Genomic DNA, 22277 nt, shown 5'->3' with positions numbered 1-22277 from the left:
TCAGAAACCGGTGTATTTGAGGCCGGGTGGCTCAGGTTCCACGTAACTGGGCTTAAGTATCATTAATACTACTTGCAGCGGGGGGTTACTGAGCTGTGCTTTGGTACCTGGATGCTTACTTCGGACTTTCTCCCTTCTTCCCCTCTACCCCCACTAGTTTCCCTTTCCCTCCTTCCTTCCCGGGCGTGCCCACCTCCTCCCTTTGCTCCCACTTTCCGCTGTCTGACTCTTGTTTCCTTCACCTTCCTTTCTAATCGGCTTCCTGTCTTCTATCCTCTGCCGGCCGCAGAGATTGAGATTGGGGCTGGGGCTGGGGCTGGGGCTGCGGCTCAGAAGAGGCACGAGTCGGGCGGGACAGGCGCGAGGCGCCCAGCCGCGAAAGCGAGGAGCGCGCACCAAGGCGGGGCGCGCGCGGGGCAGCCGCGTGGCTAGGCAGACCGGGCCGGGAGCGGCGCGCGCGCCCCCGCCAGCCTCTGGCGCGCCCCCGGCGGCCTGGGCCGCAGCGTGCTCGCCCCCGCCGCCAGCTCGCCTCACTTATGGGTCGGAAACGCTGCGTGGGGGAGACTGTTCCAAGATGGCGGCGGGTTGCTGCGGGGTGAAGAAGCAGAAACTGTCCAGTTCGCCCCCCTCTGGCTCGGGTGGCGGTGGTGGCGCCTCCTCCTCCTCCCACTGCAGCGGAGAGAGCCAGTGCCGAGCTGGGGAGCTGGGACTAGGAGGCGCCGGTACGCGGCTCAACGGGCTGGGAGGTCTAACTGGAGGAGGTAGCGGCAGCGGCTGTACCCTCTCTCCCCCCCAGGGCTGCGGCGGCGGCGGCGGGGGGATCGCCCTGTCGCCACCTCCGAGCTGCGGAGTGGGGACCCTACTTTCTACCCCGGCCGCCGCCACCTCTTCCTCACCCTCCTCATCGTCCGCCGCCTCGTCCTCATCGCCGGGCTCCCGGAAGATGGTGGTGTCAGCAGAGATGTGCTGCTTTTGCTTCGATGTGCTCTACTGTCACCTGTATGGATACCAGCAGCCCCGGACCCCCCGATTCACCAACGAGCCCTAGTGAGTACCGTGCCCTCCGCCGCCCTCTCCCTTGCGCTCGGGATGGGGCTCAGAGTTGAGGCAAAGTGCGAGTCCGCCTCCCGGCCGGCGGATGCCCCTGCCCTCTCTCTGCCCGGGTCCCCGGAGCCACTCAACTGAACTAAGGGCACCCTGCGCTTTTTGCCCTCCGAGGCAGGCACCCTACACTTGGAGCAGGGTGCTGCTGCAAGGGATGGCCCCGTGGCTCCTAGAGGTGTTAGCTTTCTCTTTGCGATGACTTCGAGGAGTTTTGACTCCTTTACTTGTCTCCTTCACCACCCCCACCACCCCTCACCCTGCCCCGGTTTTGGAGATCTGGGTTACTCAAGGTGTTGACCTCTCCTCACTTTGGTTTCCATTACCCCAAGTGAAAGCCCCGCCAGTATTCCCGCCCCGCGTACCTTGCACATGGAGAACTACTATCCCATTGCAGGGTGAAAAATAGAAACTATCCAACTTCTGTTAGTGATGGAACTTAGCTCTGGAGCTTGTGAGGTTACCCATCTTTTCCTCTGGGTTTCCTTGTGCCCTGGGAAGGGGGGAGGTTTCTTAAAACACATTTTCCCTTACTACTTATTTTTATCCAAATACACCCATTAAAATGTGTTTCTCGTGTAGCGAGCGCACTGCCGGCTTCCTCACATTTGAAGAGTGAGACCTTTTTTTTTTTATTCCACCGTCTGGATAATAGCTCATTCAAAGAGAACTGTCCCCACAGAGCCACTGTCAGTTTGTACATTAAGCGGGCATTCGCTTTTGTGTCGATTTCACTTTTTAAGAAATCCATGTTATACTTGATGATTTGAGAACAGTTAAATAGTAAATGTGTGGGAATTGTTATGGTTTCCTTTGGTTTTGTATCTTAAATTATTTTACCCTTCAAGTGTGTGGTTGAAAAATTTTAAAATAGCACTGTTACAGCTAAAAGCCAGGTTAATTCTAATCCCTGTCCATTTGGATGTGTGGGAGATGGGGCATATGGTTTTTTTTTTTTTTTTTTAATGTGTAAACTGAATGTAAACTGACTTTTTGCGTTAAATGCTAGACAGAATGTAAAGACCAAGAGAGGGCAGAATGAGAAAAAGTGCAATTGCTTTTATTTGAGTACTTAGCATCAATAAGAAAAATAATACAGAAAAAATTTCAGTGAAACTCGTACTGAAAGGCATCAGCCCCTTTTCCAGCTAAGACAAGTGCCCCTTGTCCCCCATATCATAAATACCTGAATTGATGTTCTTTTAAAACTGCTCCTTTTCATTTTGTGAGATTAGAGGATTGGACTACTATTGTATAAGTATAAACATTTCTGCCTAGACTAAAATATTAATATGTAAAGTGGAAATTACAATAAAGTGTCCTGGAAATTGTGCATTTGTACTGTTTGTTTTCTTTGGCTTTCATTCTTTAAATGTCTTTAATTTTGTATGACTCTTCTGTGGTCTGTGCATTTTCTTTTGGACTTGGTTAATCTTTGGGCATTGGTTTATGAGAAGTGCATGAAAGAGCATCCAGGAGAACACTTTGTCAAATAAATATCTTTATAAATTTCATAGTGTTAATTCTAGAAGCTGAAATCCTAAGTCCACACCTTTATTTAGCCAATTCATTTTTTTTGGTTAAGAAGTAAAATTCATTTTGAAAAGACTGCCATGTAAAAAAAATCTATGAAATATTTATTAGCTTGAGTCACTTATTTGTGACTTTTATGCCTTCTCTTGGATGTCTGTGATGTATTAAAGCTAGTCCTGGGATGATACTTAGGTTGGCTCTGCAAAGTCATGGGACTGCAAAAATTCACTCCTGTTTAGTTCTTGAGCTGTTACATGAGTTTGGCAAAGGCTGCTTTAGTATTCACGCTCCATTGCTCCAAAGCATATGAGAACACACTTTCAGGAGGTGCTATTTTCACACATTTTAAAGTGAGTTTGGGTTAACTCAATGACTATAACAAGAATTTTAAAAGGAGAGTGAGCTTGACCAGTTCATACAGAAAATGCTTTTGAAAATATCATTTTAACAGTAGCCACTTTGCACACGTATTTAGATATTATTCTATTCAAACACCCCAGCCCCTGGATTTCTTTTTCATGGAATTAAGCAGATGATAGGACACACTTTTGACCACTGTGGATATGTTGAAACTGTGGTGGAAGAATAATAACTATTATCATCTAGCAGACCTTGAATGTGTCATGTATTCTATAAAACAACCAATGTAGAGTAGACACTGAACATGACCAAGTGGAGAATGAAAGTTCACTGAAGTGGAAAATGGACTGTCTTATTTCCATTTATCTTCAACTCATTTTTGAGGTGTACTGTGGAAAATTCAGGAAAACTTCCTGATTATGGGAGGGACATAACTAAGCATTTCAACAGTGCCTTAGTAACTACCACACATTTGTCTTTCTGTTTTACATATTTAACAGCATTGTGTACTTATTAGTGTTGCTTTATCCTAAGTGCCATAAGACATAAACAAACATATTAGGATTTTTTTTTCTCATAGTTATTATCATGTCATGAGCAGTGTGTTTCAGGTCCTGTCTCTGCCCACCAGATGTTGTGCTTTTGACAGTTTTAACTTCTCATACGTAAACACACACTCTTTTCATCCCTTCCCAGGACTTTTCTCTCAGAATGTCTATAACTGGTGAAATCCTCGTTTTATGGGTTTAGAAGCTCTAGATCCATCAGTTAGTTATTCTTCCACTCAGTATTGAGGGGATGTCAATATATGAACAGGCTGTATGGATACAAATTCTTCACTGTTGCCCCCATTTTTTGATTACCTACCCAATTGCAGAAAGCATTGTACAGGCAAGTTTGTGCACAGAAATCTGTTTAAAGACATGAGGAAAAGTTAACTTTACTGCATTTTGATATTCAAAATCAGCACTCTTGGATTTATGTAGGGAGCCCAGATAGCTATTTTATAGGAACCTGTTTGCTACTATAAAGGGATCCACTGTACCAGGTGTTGAGCTAGTTAGACTCCAGAGCAGTCATTAACTTTGGCTGCACATTGGAATCACTGGGAAGTTATTAAAAATATGGATGCCTGAGCCCCAACTCCGGAGATTCTGATTTAATTGGACTTGGATGAGGTCTTGGATGGGGCCTGGGAATCAGGATTAGTAAAAGCTCACCAGGTGAGTTTAATGTGCAGCCAAGGTGGCGAACCACTGGTTATATTCTACTGAATCTTTCTCTTGAGATTTGGATAATTTAGGCTAGGGCAGTGCCTTGGAATCTGAATTTTATGAGCACCCTAAATTTCAGTAAACAACCAATTTGAGAAACTCTTGCATTGTGGTCTGCAGAAGACATCACCTGGGAAATCATTACAAATGTAGGCTCTCAGGCCCCGCCTCAGACCTGCTGAATTAGAGTCTGCAGTTTAACAAGCTCCTCAGGTGATTCTTATGCACATTAAAGTTTGAGAAAGACTGGTTCTCAAACTTTGGAGCACATCATAATCTATAGTGCTTGTTAAAACACAAATTGTTGGGCCCCATTCCCAGAGTTTCTGATTCAGTTGGTGTGGGGTGGGGCTGTGAATCTGCATTTCTAACAAGTTCCCTGGTGATGCTGATGCTACAGTTCCCAGGGCCACACGTTGAGAACCTCTGGAGAGAGAAGTGAGGACCTGAATAAGTACTTGAGCGACTGTAATGGAATGGCAATTTTCAAGGCCAGTTTTCAGTATAAAACTTCCTGCTTCCGTGTCACTATGCTTTAGCATGTTCATTCTAACTTAGCACCCAGGAGATTGAGTGCTGCCGAGAGTGTAAGAGTCTGAGGTTCTTGGGATGGTTTTAGTTGAGGGGTGAGGGTGACTCTTGGAAACCTGTGGTATGATTTTAGGTCCTTTTTCAGAAATTGTTAAATGTAAGGGATACATTTTAGGAGTTAAAAACATTACCAATATGATACCTTAAGGTGAATTATATTGATTTTAATAAGTAAAGCCCCTTTTGTTCCCATAAAATGCTCTTACGATTCTTTCACTAAAGTATTGTGAAAAGATTTTAAAAGTTTTTATTTATGCCTATGGTTGCTGGATTTCATTTTAAGACTTTCCCTCTGTAACAAAAATATGAAAGGATTCTGCTAAGGCACTGGGATTGTTCAGTCTTATATCTTTAATGCTGCTGCGTGTCACGTTACTTGAACTTTTTATTTTAATCATCTTACCACCTTTGAAGTTAACGTAATACTACATTTTGTATAGACCATAGCACGTAGAAGATTCTTTATTATTAAAGTACATCAGTAAGTGTGGTTTTAAATTGCAATTAATAAAATGTATTTTAAAAAAATCCACTCCCACATATGCAGATTTTGAGACTCTGAAGAGGTGTTTGAACAGTTAACTCTTTCTCGTCTTGCCACCGTAGTCAAGTTACTGTTTTTCAGTGTGCTTGGGAGGAATTGGGTTGTGTTGGGGAGTAGGCATTTTGTTTCAACAGAACTGTAGCAATCCTATTGCACTATCAAAAAGATGATTTGATAGTGCTGCTCAGGTTAAAATGATATTAAATTTGCATTTTAAACATAAGCCATTATATTTCTGTTATATGTTTTCTGATGAAGATTGACCAGAATAGCCAGAAGATGTGTCTGTCTATCGCAGATGATGCCATGAGGCCAAGACAGATTTCCTTATCCACACTAACATAATGGTACTAACTTGCATTCTCTGGTCATAATGTATAGTTTTTCTTATAAAAGCAAAACACTGTCTGAACAATTGAGTCATTTTGAACGTATAATATAGTTGTTTTTTTTAACAATGTTGATTCCCATTGGAAGACAATCTGATGTCGTATCTTACGGATAGAAAAGAAGGCAGGCATGTCCCCAGTTGTCAGTTGTTCTGTAAAAGCCATCAGTGACTGAGCTAGAAGGATGGAGAAATATAAATCACAAAATTGTTTTTATATCCATGCATAAAGGTGTATGTGGGACAAGGTATATTTAGTTAAAAAGAAAATGCTTATTTTGCTTTCTCCCCCATATGGCCAAAGGGAGTGATAATTTAGCCCATAATTTTTCTTGCTTATGAATTATGTTTGTGCTACATTCAGGTTTCAGTTAGCGGGTGGCAGCCAAGTAGGAATCTCTGCTGAAATCTGTCAGTACAATGGGAAGAAAGACCACTACTGAAAAAGTAAAAAATGGTCTGTTAACCCATGCATGAGTTGTTTTTCTAAGTATGTATTTCTCAGGCACATGCTAACATTTGTGTTGTTGTCTTTTTAAAAACTGTATGCTTTTTGAAACCAAATTTGTGTTATAAATACTAAAACCTCTAGCTGTAGTGGATTATATTTTTGAATTAAATTGCATTTCCTATTTATAGACAATTTTACTTTTTGAGAATTTATGTGTGAAACACTAAAACTTGTGTAATGAGATTAGTCAGTTCCCAAGTTTTCCTGATTTCAATAGGCATTATTCTGTACTCTCGATGTCACACATGCTTGGCTCTTATAAAGCAGCACAATGACCAGGGCTTTTACATTTAAATTTTGTTAAATAGTCTCTTTTTCAAACTTGTGTAATAATGTCTCTTTTTGATACTGTTCTGAATCAATTAAGCTAAGTAAGTGAGGACCAGCAGTAAAACCCAGCATCTGCCAAGAATGGACCCTCAATGTGTAAGCTGTCTTTCCACAATCAGTAATTGGGCAGTTGCTCACAGGACACTGGAGACAGTGTGGGAAACCAGTGGTTGTGTAGGTGGAAAGAGTAGATTCCCAACAGTAAGCTTATTTAGAGTTTAGCTTCTGTAGTTAGTGTTGCTAAGAGCAAAAATGACCCACAGCTTATGTAGTATAAAGAAAATAACCCAAAGGAAGAAGTACAGTGTAATAGTATAGTTGGTTGGGTGGAGCATATTTTATGTTCAGTCCAACTATAAGTGGCATCTTTTGTATCAAGTGTGGGTGTATTTTCTACAGCTCTTAATGTTTCAGACATTGAAACTTGCTCAAAGTTAAAAATGTTAGTGTTGAATAGCTGAGTGGAAATTATATGTCATTGGAAAAAAAACCCTGTTTTTGTAAAAAATATACATTATCATGAGTTTCATGGTTGGAAACCAGAAAAATAGAAGGAATAGTCCTATCCTCACAGAGCTTACAGTCCTGTTCAAGATATGATACCATTATCAAAGTTGCTTGAAATACTTACAAGGCAATATATACATGATTGTAGATTAATAAAATACACATAAAATGCATACACATGGAAATGACATGGAATAAAGGAGTGGTCAGGGAGAAGGCTATAGGGAGGGAATAACTGGAACCAAGTTTTGAAATGGAGGAGGTACAGAAATTATTGGTAGAGTCTGTTTGACCAGTAGATCTTGAAGTCTTACTTGGTTGTTCTGAAACCCGTTGCTGTCACCACCACACCCCTTGCCACAGTACTTGGGGATTCCCAGCAGCTGTCTTCAGTCAGCAACTTGCACTCTCAGCATTCTTCATATCACTCCCCTTGCTCTGGTCTCTAAGATCATAAAACTTCAAGGAAATTAAAAGTAGCCTTTGTGTTGAGAATCCTCTGGGGAGGCTGGATAAGAGATCTTGCATCTGCTTATAGTTTCTTGTATTAGGAAGAGAACAGGATTTGCAGAAGAGTCCTCTAGAGTATCAGATGAATTGGGAGAAGAGTCTCAAGATAGAGGAGACTAACTAGGCTTAAGGTTATGAGGGCAGTAGGAAAACTGGCATTGGAAAGTGGGAAAGCCACCCCAGGGGCAGAGTTTGTGAATATAGGAATGTTGCAAAATTAAGAATTGGAAGAAGTTATCAGCATATGCAAGGGTTCATACTCTAGGGCCAGGTTTTGTGTAGGAGTGGAAAGATTGTAGCTCACCTGTTTTTGGCTTCCATCATTGCCTCTTCTTTTCTTGGCTCTGTGTCTAGCTATTCTTGTGCTCAGAAAAAGTTTGTTAAACAGCTCTGTTGAAATGGCTATGAAATTTGATCACAGGTATAAGAACTCTCCTCCCCTTTCCCTCTTCACCGATTCCCAACTGTATCTAATTTGGGAGAAAGGATGAGAAGACACATCGGTTTATAGAATTTGTATCAAATATAAAGATAGGTGGAATAGCTTTTGGATGAGGTCCTGTGATTAGGTGACTACACGTGCATAGAGAGGCACTGTAGGAAAAAAAAAAAACACAAATTCTGGTTGCTTGGCAGAAGTAAGAGAGGCTTTGAACATGATTCAGAGTTCATAAGCCTGGGGAACCATGAGGATGGTGGTGCCATTAAAAAACATGGGGGGAATATGGGAAGAAACAAATGGTTGGGCAGGTGAAATCAGATTTCTTACTATGTGTAGTTCCAAGTGTTGGCAGTTATCAAATGTTATTTCTTCTTGAAATACCAGAACCACAGAGCAGCAACAGAGCTATTGTGATGTTTTAGTTGGTCCCTTGGGATCACTTCCCCACTTTGTGACTTTGAATGGCTCAGATAAGTAGATATCAGTGATAGTTTTCAGCTTTCTACTGCTAGTAAAAATACCTGGCAGAATTTTGGGTTTCTTTAATGTAGGTTTTTACATTTTCTTAGTCTTCAGGCTTATCAATTTGTAAAGCAGGCAGTGATCCTTTTATTTCCTTATGTGTATATCATAGCACAGCCTTGAGCAAGATAAAGCCTCGTGGCAGGCCATCTCAGGAATTCATAATTTCAGAACTAAAAGGAAATTTTTGAAGGACTAGAAGTGCCTTTGGTACAGGATTCTAGGTTGTGTGTCCTAAAGCTTAGAAAGTAAAATAGATTGAATCAAGCTGGATCTGTTTTGCGGCTTTGCTCAATGATGAAGGATGGATGTTATGAACTGATGGGATCAGCCATATTGCTTTAGGATCTTTGCGATCTTCGGTGGATGGGCAAAAGTGAAAAGTTCTGCTTGAGTAAAGGCCTACTAATATTAGTTTTTGTCAATAAAGTTTGTGGTAGTCTTGATGATTCTTGCCTTTTCCCTGTTTCATTTTACAGATAATCCACATTGTTACCCAAAGCCACATGCAATGCTGGGAGAGCACAGTTGACTGTTTTATGCAATATCCTGCCAGAAGATGCTGACCAGTTCTCTAGTAATAGAAAGTAGTGAGATTGAATTAAGAGCCTATATAGTTCACCTTGCCATTCCATATACTTTCACTGTGATCTGTAAGCATATTACATACAACTTTAGTAACATATTTTCTAGTGAGATCTTGGATTGCTGCAAGGTGATAACAGATTCTCTGCTTTGCTTCAGGTGTTAGTGGATCTTTGAGTCATTCTTATGGAATGGAGTCTCTGAAAAATTGGTTTTGATGCTGTTAGCCTAGGGGTCCCAGCGCACTGTATCTGCCTCAAATGCTTATGTGCTAGTTACATTAGTGTGTTTCTTTTCTGTGACATCATTATTGCTTATAGTAGCCTAGCAACCACACGGTTAGGTTTAGGTGGTTTGGGGTACTAATAAATTATATAGCTGGTAAAACTTGGGCCTCAGTACATAATTCATTGTAGCAAGGCAAACACTTTATGCTAATTTTGAACAACAGTGAAGTGTTTAGATTGACGGATGCTTTTTTACATCCTTTTTTATATGGTAAGTAGAAGATGGCATTGGTGATTTATTCAATAAAGAAGAATCTCATGAAGTCTTTGCCTTTTTTCCATGTTAGAGTAGGTGTTCTCAACACAATTCATGTGTTCTCAACACAATTCATGAGTTTCCCTATGATAATGACAAAAACAAATTAAAAAAAAAACTTGCCACAGCTTCTTTTGCATTAAAACAAAACAAGCCGATAAAAAACTTGGCACTAGCTTGGCTGGGTACTTGATTTTGTGGAATAGCTCTTTGATGTTAGGAGTAGGTACAGAGAAAGTCAGTAGTTAAAATTTTTTGTTGAGTTCACAGACCCATCTACCCCCACACTCTTCTACTTGTCCATTCAAAAAACCCTCACAAGAACAAAAAGGAATAATATTCTATTTTTCCGACACTAATGAGGTGGGTGATATGTGGTTTGTGGTATACTTTACTCCACAAACTCCTCCAACTATTGTCCTGTGTGGCAATTTTTGTGGGAATTGACTCTCCCACATTGTAGGCATTGGCTATGTGGAAAAAGAGTGTCACATGTGGCTCAAGGCAGGGACAGAGGGCATATGGGAATCAGGGAGGGAGTAAAATGAATTGTATTCAAGTTAAGTGAAGCATGGATTCAGGGCAGAAAAGGGAGATTGAGCACCTGATCTGGAGCAGGAGTGCTTTTTATGTTTTACATGTAAAAACTTAGATGTCCCTCCTTTAGAATCAATGGCCACAGCATTCTTGTTAAAAAATAATTATTCTGGCTAGGTGCCATGGCTTACGCCTGTAATCCCAACACTTTGAGAGGCTGAGGCAGGAGGATTGCTTGAGCCCAGGAGTTCCAGACCAGCCTAGACAACATAGTGAGACCCCCATCTCTACAAATTATATATTTGAAAAACTTAGCTGAGCATGATGGCATGTGCCTGTAGTCCCAGCTACTCAGGAGGCTGAGGCGGGAGGATTGCTTGAACCCAGGATGTCAAGGGTGCAGTGAGCCGTGATCACACCACTGCACTCCAGCCTGGGTGACAGAGTCAGACCGTGTCTCAAAAAAAAAGAAAAAAAAAGTTTCTAGCAGAAGCAGATGCATATCATGAAGTTTCATAATATGAGGACCTGCTATGGGTCCTTTTAATACTTCTAAGAGACCATATTGAAAACCATTTGTACAGTGTCTTCAGAATGAGGCCTCTACATAACTCTGGAAGCTGTGGGACAAGTAGCTTTACCCAAAACAGCATAAATGTAGCCACTCTCCTGTAATTATCCTTACTTATTTTTCTTGACTTGTCTATGCACAAAGCTATAAATCCTCAGGTATTCAGACATATCTTCTTTTTAGGCCTGTATATTTATATTAATAGCCTCTACTTAGATGTGTGAAGTTTGTTTCATATAGTTTGCTCACAGTTATTATCTATAACAAAGATTATGGAACAGACACTATTAAATGATAGACCCAGGTATAATTTCTGACTGGCTGCAGAATACAGTCATACAAAGGTACATACTTATCTCTTTCGTACTTTATCTTAGAAGGACCTACTATGGTCAATTTAATTTGTAAATTACATTCTCACAGATAACTAGAGTGTCAGCCATTTTTTGTTTATCAGTTTATCTTTTATCATATACATGTAGGCTGATCGTAGTTTACTTTTTTTTTTTTTTTTGAGACAGAATCTTGCTCCATCACCCAGGCTAGAGTGCAATGGCATGATTTCGGCTCACTGCAACCTCCGCCTCCCGGGTTCAAGTGATTCTCCCGCCTCAGCCTCCCAAGTAGCTGGAATTACAGGCACCTGCCATCATGCCCAGCTAATTTTTGTATTTTTGTAGAGACGGGGTTTCACCATGTTTGCCAGGCTGGTCTTGAACTCCTGACCTCAGGTGATCTGCCCGCCTCTGCCTCCTGAAGTGCTGGGATTACAAGTGTGAGCCACCGTGCCCAGCCACTTATTTTTTATGGTGGTAAAAAAGATGAGATTTTACCCTGTTAGTAAATGTTTAAGTGTATAGTAATGTTAACTATAAGCACTATGCTTAGCTTAATTTTTAAAGGCACATAATAGTGGCTTTACCTAAAGCAACTCATTTCTTCTAGGAATTTTGGGAATCCTTCACAAATTAATTTTATAAACTTACTAGAGGGGCCAGGCGCGGTGGCTCATGCCTGTAATCCCAGCACTTTGGGAGGCCGAAGTGGGCGGATCACCTGAGGTAGGGAGTTCCAGACTGGCCTGACCAATATGGAGAAACCCCGTCTCTACTAAAAATACAAAATTAGCCGGATGTGGTGGTGCATGCCTGTAATCCCAGCTACTCCGGAGGCTGAGGTAGGAGAATCGCTTGAACCCAGGAGTCGAAGGTTGCTGTGAGCTGAGATCACGCCATTGCACTCCAGCCTAGGCAACAAGACTGAAACTCCGTCTCAAAAATAAAAAATAAAAATAAATAAAAGTACTAGAGGTGCATAGATCCTTTTTACAAGAGAGCCTAATTTAGGCTTCGAGGTATTTATTTTTCCAAACCTATTGAAAATTATGAATAAACTAAAGGCATTAAAATCAAAAGTAACTTTTTTATTTTTTTATTTTTTATTTTATTTTATTTTTTGAGACGGAGTCTTGCTCTGTCAGCCAGGCTGGAGCGCAGTGGCGCGATCTTGGCTCACTGCAAGCTCCGCCTCCCGGGTTCACGCCATTCTCCTGCTTCAGCCTCCCGAGTAGCTGGGACCACAGGCGCCCGCCACCAAGCCCGGCTAATTTCTTTTTTTTTTTAATTTTTAGTAGAGACGGGGTTTCACCGTGTTAGCCAGGATGGTCTCGATCTCCTGGCCTCGTGATCCGCCCGCCTCGGCCTCCCAAAGTGCTGGGATTACAGGCGTGAGCCACCACGCCCGGCCCTATTTTTTATTTTTTTGAGATGGAGTCTTGCTCTGTCACCCAGGCTGGAGTGCAGTGGTGTGATCTTGGCTCACTGTAACCTCCACCTTACGGGTTCAAGTGATTCTCCTGTCTCAGCCTCTCGAGTTGCTGTGATTACAGGTGTGCGCCGCCATGTCCGGCTGATTTTTTTTTTTTTTTTAATTTTCAGTAGAGACGGGGTTTCTGAGGAAATGTGTTTTCTAGAGAGATGGAAAATTGGAAGATAAATTGCATAATGGGATATGATAAGTAGGGCCTTTAGGTCTGTATGTGTATATATAGACTATATAACCATTTCAGTTAAGCACTTCTTGAAATTGCTTCTTACAGTATACACACTTGTTTCTAATGAAAAACTTACATCTAAATGTGGCAGTGGCATCTGTGAAATAATAGATATGATCAAGTTGCAGGTCTTGAAAGTTGTTTGTTTGCTCTGTTTTCTGTACAACCAGTATGAGGCTCTCTATCATTAGCTGGGGTGTAGACGTTTTAAAAATAATATCACTGAATTGTAATGCATCAGTTTGGGTTTTGGAGCAGTATCTAATTTGTTCCATTTAGAGGTGGCTTTGCAGTTCTAAACAAGAAAGTAGAATTTTTACTATGATTATCCCTTTGCTTACAGACTTTTAAAATGAATATTTGTTGAAGTCTCAAGTCTTTTTTGCCAGTATTATCTTAAGACTGTGTTTGACATCAATACCTATCTCTTATTCTATGCAGGTACTGCTCTTAATATTATGACTGGTTCTAACATTTCATTTCAACAAGTAATACAGCTGTTCTGGGTAGAACACTATGCTAGACCCCTTTATGAGTATGAGTGAGAAGTCTATAAAATAGACATAAACCATGCTTCATGTCCTTAAAAAGCTTGCAGTCATACTGAAAAGACAAGATTCATGAAACAAATAATGAAGTCACATATGATTCAACAGCTAAATGAGTGATGGAGACAATGATGTCTGTAGGACTCATTGTTTGGGTAGACTAATGTGGGCTAAGATTGTACAGGAGGGCTTTACAGACAAAATAGGATTTAGGCTAGGTAGAACTTTCATAGATGGAAAAAGCAGTCTAGGCAGAGAAACATCTTAGACACAGGTCAGGATGAGCATTATACAGTGGTCAGTGGGTACCAATCAAAAGTAGGCTGAAGTGGGGGAGAACCTAGCAAGAAAGGGGACCTGTAAGGAGACTAGCTATAACAAGCATTGGGAAATGAAAGTCTAACAGTTGACAATTTTAAAATTTTAATGGCCTGTGAGTGGCCTCTTTCTTGGTAAAATTTCTCTTTGTCCATTTAATTATGTCTCACCAGCACCTTTAATGTTGTGAATGTCATGAAGCTTGACAAGAGACTAGGAAATAACACAAGCAGGAGTCTGCTCTGTAGACAAAGTGCTTTCATTCTTCAGTACGCATTCAGCTTAAGTCAGTTAGATTAACATTGGTTATGTCTCACTGCCTGAGTGCCTTCTATGTTCAGTGATCTTTTTTCTTCTGAACTTCAGTGTCTCAAAGATGAAGTTAGAAAAATTGTCTAGCTACAAAGTTATGTAGTTTAAAAATACTATAATTATGATACAATTAAATGGTTTGATCACTTTCTTTCCTCCTAAAGTTAATGAAGAAATTTTACTTGGATATTGCAAATTTAACTGAGATAATTTAGGTACTAGGGATTGTAATAATTTTAGGTAGATTGTGAATGATGACAGTCTTCTTTATGAAATTAGTTTAAACATAGATTAGGCTAATGGGAATGTTCCTTATGGTTCTTCACGTGAGCTTTAAGAATGCTACAACTCTTAAGAAACAGTCTATATAAGCAAACTTGTAAAGGTTTTATACTGTTATTTAGAAACAAAATTCTAAAATAGTTTCCTGAATTACAATGAGCAGCATATTTTTAGTTTATGTTGAGGAATGATTATGCTTTGAAGAAAAAAACAAGCAAAATTCTCAGTATTTTAGCTGATGATGTGTCTTTAAGACATAAGTTTAGAACTTAAACTTCTTTTTCAGTGATCACTGTAAAATTCTATTTTAGTAACTCCCTTCTGTTATTCCAAGAATATGTTTTAGAATATAAGAAAATTATTTTCCAAATATGGGACTAATATCTCTGGCAGATTGTAAAGCATGAGCATTGTATCAGTATACTCAGGAAACAGAAAACAACACTAGTGTAATGCTCACTAACAGTGTTCTCTATGTAGTCAGTTTATGTCTATAAGTAAATGAACTCTCCCTCCTATCATAGTCGAATCTGCAATTTGAATTATATACTATTACAGTGAGGAGAAAAAAATACCAGATGTTAAAATAGTGGTAGTACAATATTTTTGAATAAAAGTTGTTGAAGAAGAGATGGATGTTGACCCTATGTAATAATCATAGACTCCTGCCACATAGTGGGATAGGAGGCCAAATGGAATCCAGTGGTTTTCAGTACAGACCACACAGAGGTTCCTGATCACTTTTCATATCCATAAATCTTTATTAACAAAGGTGGATGCCCTCATCAGGGGAGTGGGAGGCAATTTTGTTTATACAGGGTTGAACTATTTAGATTTCAACTTAATTTTTCACCGACTTCAAACAACGTGCATCTCAAATAGGCAGGCACCTCCATAGTGTAGAGCACAATTGGGAGAAAAAGTCAGGGCTTTTCTGTTTTGATTGTGGCAAGAGAACAAGCAAACCCATTTTAAAGTGAAAAAAATGGATGTAGGTCCAACGGGCCCTGATTCCTGTCTCCATTGGGCTACACATAGAACCTTTGCTTCTGTTTATTTCTGCTCAGTCTAGAGAAATTCAGATAAGTTCTTATAGAAGAGGAGTGCTTTAGTCTTTAAGGTTTCTTTCACTTTCATTAAGTTATATTCACCATCTCATAATAACCCTTCATTAACTCTTAACTAATTTAAATAGTTTGTACCAGTCCAGCACGGCCTCAGGTCCATTCATTTTCTCAGAATTGTTATATTTATTTAAACACTTTTTACTTCAATCTCTCCCACCCCAAATTTGAAGTATAAATTTAGGAAAATCAATCAATCTCTCTCTCTTTTTTTGTTTTTTGATTTGTTTATTTATTTATTTATTTTTTTTGGAGACCAAGTCTTGCTCTGTCGCCTAGACTGGAGTGCAATGGCATGATCTCGGCTCACTGCAACCTCTGCCTCCTGGGTTCAAGCAATTCTCCTGCCTTAGCCTCCCAAGTAGCTGGGGATTACAGGTGACTGCTACCACGCCTGGCTAATTTTTGTATTTTTAGTAGAGATGGGATTTCACCATGTTGGACAGGCTGGTCTTGAACTCTTGACCTCAGGTGATCCACCCACTTCGGCCTCCCAAAGTGCTGGGATTACAGTCGTGAGTCACCACGCCTGGCCTAGGAAAATTCTCCTCTTACCCCTTCTTCAACATAGTTTCTCTCTGGAGCTTTGCCATTTTCAAGAGCAGTAATCTTGAATATTTGAAAGCTTGGTAGCACCTTCATTATAGAATTTTTACTATGTAAATTCTAGCAATGTTTATCACTAGCAAAGTTCTTTACTGGTCCTGCTGGTTTTCCATTTTGGGGAGGTGGTAGAATGATGGGAATGGGGAGGTGTAAATTTATGACTTTCAAGTTTTTTTTCAGTCATTGGATTTGAGTATCTACAGCAGTGTATAAACACTGTCTAACTGGGTGAATTTTGGAATCAGGGCAGTACAAATCTAAAAAGTTTCTAGAATTTTTTCTAGGGTGATTTTAAAGCAGAGAATAAATGAGATGTCCCATTGTACCCCTTCCTCCTGTGCTTTACCTCAAAGTAGGTATCTTTTTCTCTTATGCATATAACTGAAACCATAAGATCATTGTGGATTTATTTGATATTATTTGTTAGTTAGAGACTGACCTGGTTATATGTAGCTGTATTCAAGATGGTAGGACTACGTGTTTATGGTTCTCAGTGAAGTATGGCACAGGCTTATCTTTTACTTTATGATTCCATTCCCATGGAAGATTGGAATGCTTTAAAAATTATTTGGCACTATTTCTTTCTTCTTTTTCTACTGTTTTGTTTTAAATTGTAGGTTTCAAAATGTTTAAATAAATTTTTTTTTCTAATATGTTTAAAGTCATGGATTTTTGATTTAGTGTCTAAGAATGGATTTTAGGGGGTTGGCAGACATAATGAAATTTCATGCAAAAATTTGTATAAGTGCATTTTTCTGATTAGAAGTTTCATATCTTTCATCAGGTTTCCATAGAAGCTTCCTATAGTGCCAGCTTCTTAAGAATATTCAAGGAGTTTCAACTAACATTGGCTGGGAAAGTACAAGTCGGCTTCACAACACCCCTGAAATCTATTCTTGGACTCTAGACAAGGACCTCCTAATGGACTCTAGATTAAGACCCCCTGCAAGCTCCTCAAATATCTTATCCCCAGATAATTGTCCCTATTTGACCTGTCTGGTAGCTCCTTGGGAAGGCCCCATTCACGAGGCTTGTCTTTATTTGATCTGACTCAGTGGAAAAGCCCTATCCTCAGGACATTTGTTGAAAACAAGCAGCAGCAATTGTTTAATACTGTATCTGCCTGAGGTGGCTGACTTTTAGACCCTGTGCAAGCAGGAAGTGAAGGCTATGGCAGAATTGTAAACTCTCAGAGCATTGAAGGCATACCCAACACAGGGCCCTTTGGCAAAGGATGAAAGATCTCTTGGTTCAAAACATTTTAGAAAATATGTCGGTCATTAGCTGACCACTAGGTAGCTGAACAGATACTTCAATGGACACACATGACAGGGAATATAGGCTTTACAGAACTAGTCCAGGAAGTCACTAAACAAACAATAACAACAAACCTTAGGGGAGAAGTGATCTGATTTCCAAAGTTTCTATTTTATATTGTTTAAAATGTCTAGTTTTCAACCAAAAAAATTAAAATACAACCAACAGTAAACTATGGCACTTAATTCAGGGACATAAGCAGTCAATAAGAACTGTCACTGAGGAAGCCTAGATGTGCTTACTAGATGAAACTTTAAATCAGTTGTTGTAAACCTCTTCAAAGAACTGAAGGAAATCATGGCTAAATAATTAAAAGAAAGTATGAGAATATTAGACATATTAGGAAAGAAAGAAGCATTTATCTAAACATATTGGAAACTGTAGCTATGTGGTGGTGTGCTAGAGGATAAATGAAGCCACAGGGTAAACATGTCTCTTCTTCGAATGTCAGTTTTCCAGAATTAAAACTGAGAGCATAAATTTGATATTGAAACAAATATAGGTATGTTACAGTGTAGAATGTAAAATTCACAAAAATAAAGCATTACGAAATTTGCCATTTGTGATGGGCCACTTATGGCAACTCTCAATTCCTACTCATTTCACACCTTTAATTTATTTTGCCTATGGTGTACGTCAGTTGAAAAGTTTGAGAAGTCTAATGATCTGTTGATTCAGTGATTGTGGACCAATGACAATCCTATGTTAGAAACAAATGGGCATGTCACAGATAAGAGATAACTGTAATAGAAAACCGATTTCCACAGTATACTCACTAATTGACCATTGTGTTATTTTCACACTTGGAATATCCTACCTTTGATGAACAAAAGGAATACCTTTACACCTGAATTGACATTTCTCCAAAAAAGACATGCAGATAGCTAATAGGTACAGGAAAAGGTGCTCGACATCACTAATCATCAGGGAAATGCAAGTCAAAACCACAGTAAGCTATCACCTCACACCTGTTAAGGATGGCTGTTATCAAAAAGACAAGAGATCACAGGTGTTGGCAAGGATATGGACAAAAGGGAACCTTTGTACACTGTTGGTTGGAATGTAAATTGGCATAGTCATTATGGAAAACAGTATAGAGGTTCCTCAAAAAATTGAAAGTAGAACTACTATATGATCAATCCAGCAATCCCACTTCTGGGTATATATCCAAAGGAAGAAAATAGTATACTGAAGAGATATCTGTGCCCCCATGTTCATTGCAGCATTATTCACAGTAGCCAAGATAACAACCTAAGTGTCCATTGACAGAAAGTGGATAAAGAAATATACACAATGGAATATTAATCAGCCATAAAAGAAGGGAATCCTGCCATTTGCAAAACATGAGTGAACCTGGAAAACATTATGCTAAGTGAAATAAGCCAAACACAGAAAGACAAATACTGTGTGATCTCACTTTTTATGTGAAGTCTAAAAAAGTTAAACTCATAGAAACAGTTGTATGGTGGTTGCCAAGGTCTGAGGGGCGAGGGAAATTGGGAGATACTGAGCAAGGGTACAAACTTTCAATTATAAGATGAACAAGTTCTTAGGATCTTATATAGAGCATGGGTGGTGATGGGTGTGATAATTTGATTGTGATAATACACAGTGTGTATACATATAACAAATTATGTTGTACACCTTGATCTATAAAATCTTTACTTTTCAATTAAATATTTTTAAAAGGGAATACCTTTCTTATTTTGAAAATGCTTGATGTGTCTTTTCTCACATTAATGTAATTTAGAGGAAGAAAAACAGATTTGAAGAAGCCTGAGCCAAGGGATTATAAGTTATCATTGAAAGCACAAATACTATTTATCATGCAGTTTCCCTCATGAAATGTTTTACGGCAGACCTGTTTATCTCATAGATCTGAGTCAAAGCTGAATTTAACACGTTAAACTTTAACTTATCCAAAATTAGTATCTTTTGTCTAAGAACCAACACTAAAATATTTCCTTATGTTAATCACCAACACTAGAAATTTGCTTTATTTTTTTTCAAAAACAAAATTTTGTATCACTTTTTGAGTTACTGCATAGTTTATAATGCAAAGAAAACATCCAAGCTTAGTGAAATGATAGGATAATTATTAACTTAGCAATTCATTCACACATATTAACTTTAAAGTACACAAGATTCAAATTCTTCAAATTAAATTTCTCAATTAAATGAAATACAATAAAATATAAATAAAATAATTAAATGAAAATTAATTAAGGACCTTAATGGTTGCTTATAAATTCCTGAAATTGCAGATTGTATGTCCATGGAGTCTGAAGATCTATAGTAAATAAAACGTATTGTGTTATATCCATTTATAGTATGCTCATGCTGTTTTTTAAAATATGTATAGAACATTGAACTCCACATAATTGATAGCATCATAAATATCATTGAGACTACTGTTGTTGATTTTCATGAGTGATTTCCTCTATATTATCTGCTCTGTTTAAGTTGATTTTCCAAGAAGAGGTCTTAATGACTTTATAATCACTCTTACAGTGTTTTATTCATTGTGATTGACTATCAGTATTTTTCCTCTTGCAGCCTGACTCCTAAACCCAGAGTCTCATATACAATTGTAGGTGCTACATTAAGACAGACAGGGCAGTTATATGGAAAGTATTATGTATTCTTTCTTTTCCCTTACTCTTCTCTCTCTCTCCCCCACCAGCCACACACAAAGGTATAAGGTTGTTTTCATATCATACCTGCAACTAAACTCATTCAGGATCCCCAGACCTCTCTAAATGGGAAACCGCTTGTAATAGGTTTAACATCTCCTAATCTAGTATTAGGGTAATGCTACCATTGTTGTAAAAGTTTCTCATAACTTGTAATTTGCTTTGGCATCATTATAATGAATAATCAATTGTATGATATAAAATAGTAAGTGTTCTAATAAAATGCATTTTAAAAATGTTTGATTTCTTATAAGACTTAGACCTTATAATGACCATTTTCTCATTTGATCAAAGAAGTATATTGAGACCTTAGTAAGCTTCCTTCTGTTTAGTTATGACTTCAGGTATTGAACTAGATGCTGTGCAGTCAGTCCTACCATGACTAGGATCATTTATAGTCTCTCATGTTCTTTTATGTAAAATTAAAGTATGTGAATCTTTAAAAAAAAAAGCAGTATTTTAAAAATACTTGAAATACAGCCAAACGTTTATAACAATAAATGCTTTTTTATTGCATCTGTTATTAAAAATACATTTATTTCCCTGTAGTCACCAAAGGTAAAATAGAATATAAATCAAAGCTGATCATATTTTCTCTCTTCTAATTTTATAGATGTTTATGAACTTTACCTAGCAGCTTATGTGTACGTATCACCAGGGATCCCACATATTTTGTTGGGCAATTTTAAGAGCTGATGCCTTTTAGGAAGACAATAACAGAATGATTTTCAAACTCCAGTAAAGAGGGTATTTCTGGAATATTGGAGTAAGGACTTCAGAAAATCTACTCCTCTATAAAAGCAATGTCTGGCAACAATTGTTAAAAACAAGTTTTTCAGAATTCTAAAAATTAACCAAAAGCTTCCAGCAACCTGAGGTGTGTTTATTCAATAAAATAGCTGATTTTTGTTTAAAAAAAAAAGTTAGATTTGTTGTATTTTAACTTGCCCTAATCCAATCAACCTTTCCCCAGACCCAAAATATCTCTGGAAACTAGTAACCTTGCATCCATGGTAGCTGTGAAAACCTGCAGCTACTGGAGAGTTGCAAGCTCCTCAAATATCTTATCCCCAGATAATTGTCACTATTTGACCTGTCTGGTAGCTCCTTGGGAAGGCCCCATTCACGAGGCTTGTCTTTATTTGATCTGACTCAGTGGAAAAGCCCTATTCTATCCTCAGGACATTTGTTGAAAACAAGCAGCAGCAATTGTTTAATACTGTATCTGCCTGAGGTGGCTGACTTTTAGACCCTATGCAAGCAGGAAGTGAAGGCTAAGGCAGAATTGTAAACTCTCAGAGCATTGAAGCCATACCCAACACAGGGCTTTTTGGCAAAGGATGAAAGATCTCTTGGTTCAAAACATTTTAGAAAATATGTCGGTCATTAGCTGACCACTAGGTAGCTGAACAGATACTTCAATGGACACATATGACAGGGAATATAGGCTTTACAGAACTAGTCCAGGAAAGTCACTAAACAAACAATAACAACAAACCTTAGGGGAGAAGTGATCTGATTTCCAAAGTTTCTATTTTATATTGTTTAAAATGTCTAGTTTTCAACCAAAAAAATTAAAACCAACAGTAAACTATGGCACTTAATTCAGGGAGGTAAGCAGTCAATAAAAACTGTCAGGAAGCCTAGATGTGCTTACTAGATGAAACTTTAAATCTGTTATTGTAAACCTGTTCAAAGAATGGAACGAAACTGTGGCTAAAGAATTAAAGGAAAGTAAGAGAATGATGTCTCACCAAATAGCAAATATCAACAGAGAAAGAGAGACATTATAAAGAACCAAATAGAAAATCTGGAGTTGGAAATTACAATAGATGAAATAAAAAAAAATTATTAAAAGGGTTCATCAACGGATTTGAGCTGACAGAAGAATCAGGAAACTTGAAGATAGGTTAATTGAGATTATCATATGTGGAAAAAAAGGAAAAAGGTAGCAAAGCCTAAGAGACCTGTGGGACACCATGTAGTATACCAATTCACACATAATGGAGTCCCTGAAGGGGATAAAAGAACATTTGAAGGAATAACAGCTGAAAACTTCCCAAATTTGATGAAAATACTAAGTATAACATCCAAGAAGCTCCATGTACTCAAAGTAGGATAAACTCAAAAGGATTCACACCCAGACACAATGATAGTCAAATTGTTGAGAGACAA

General features: G+C 38.7%; 1 protein-coding gene and 1 long non-coding RNA gene across 3 annotated transcripts in view; one reads left to right on the top strand and one right to left on the bottom strand.

The window, feature by feature from the left end:
• The first annotated feature begins 352 nt into the window (after positions 1-352).
• Positions 353-22277, top strand: part of AMMECR1 (AMMECR nuclear protein 1) — a 129097-nt gene continuing 107172 nt past the window's right edge. The window contains exon 1 of one of the 2 annotated variants that reach the window (XM_063660283.1): positions 353-1047. In XM_063660283.1, coding sequence (XP_063516353.1) covers positions 575-1047 — 473 coding nt within the window. In that variant the 5' untranslated portion in view covers positions 353-574. The remainder of the gene's footprint in view (positions 1048-22277) is intronic. The other variant, XM_054473154.2, reaches the window with a different exon arrangement.
• On the bottom strand, positions 5306-9258 carry LOC134739032 (uncharacterized). Its single transcript, XR_010125374.1, has 2 exons — positions 7454-9258; positions 5306-5968 (listed from the first exon to the last, which is right to left on the bottom strand). It is a non-coding gene; the product is annotated as an uncharacterized LOC134739032 (long non-coding RNA).

The sequence above is a fragment of the Pongo pygmaeus genome, chromosome X (assembly GCF_028885625.2).
Source record: "Pongo pygmaeus isolate AG05252 chromosome X, NHGRI_mPonPyg2-v2.0_pri, whole genome shotgun sequence".
In the NCBI taxonomy this organism is placed as follows: domain Eukaryota; kingdom Metazoa; phylum Chordata; class Mammalia; order Primates; family Hominidae; genus Pongo; species Pongo pygmaeus.
Note: the sequence above shows the minus strand (reverse complement) of the source record. Positions and strands in the feature narration are given on the sequence as shown.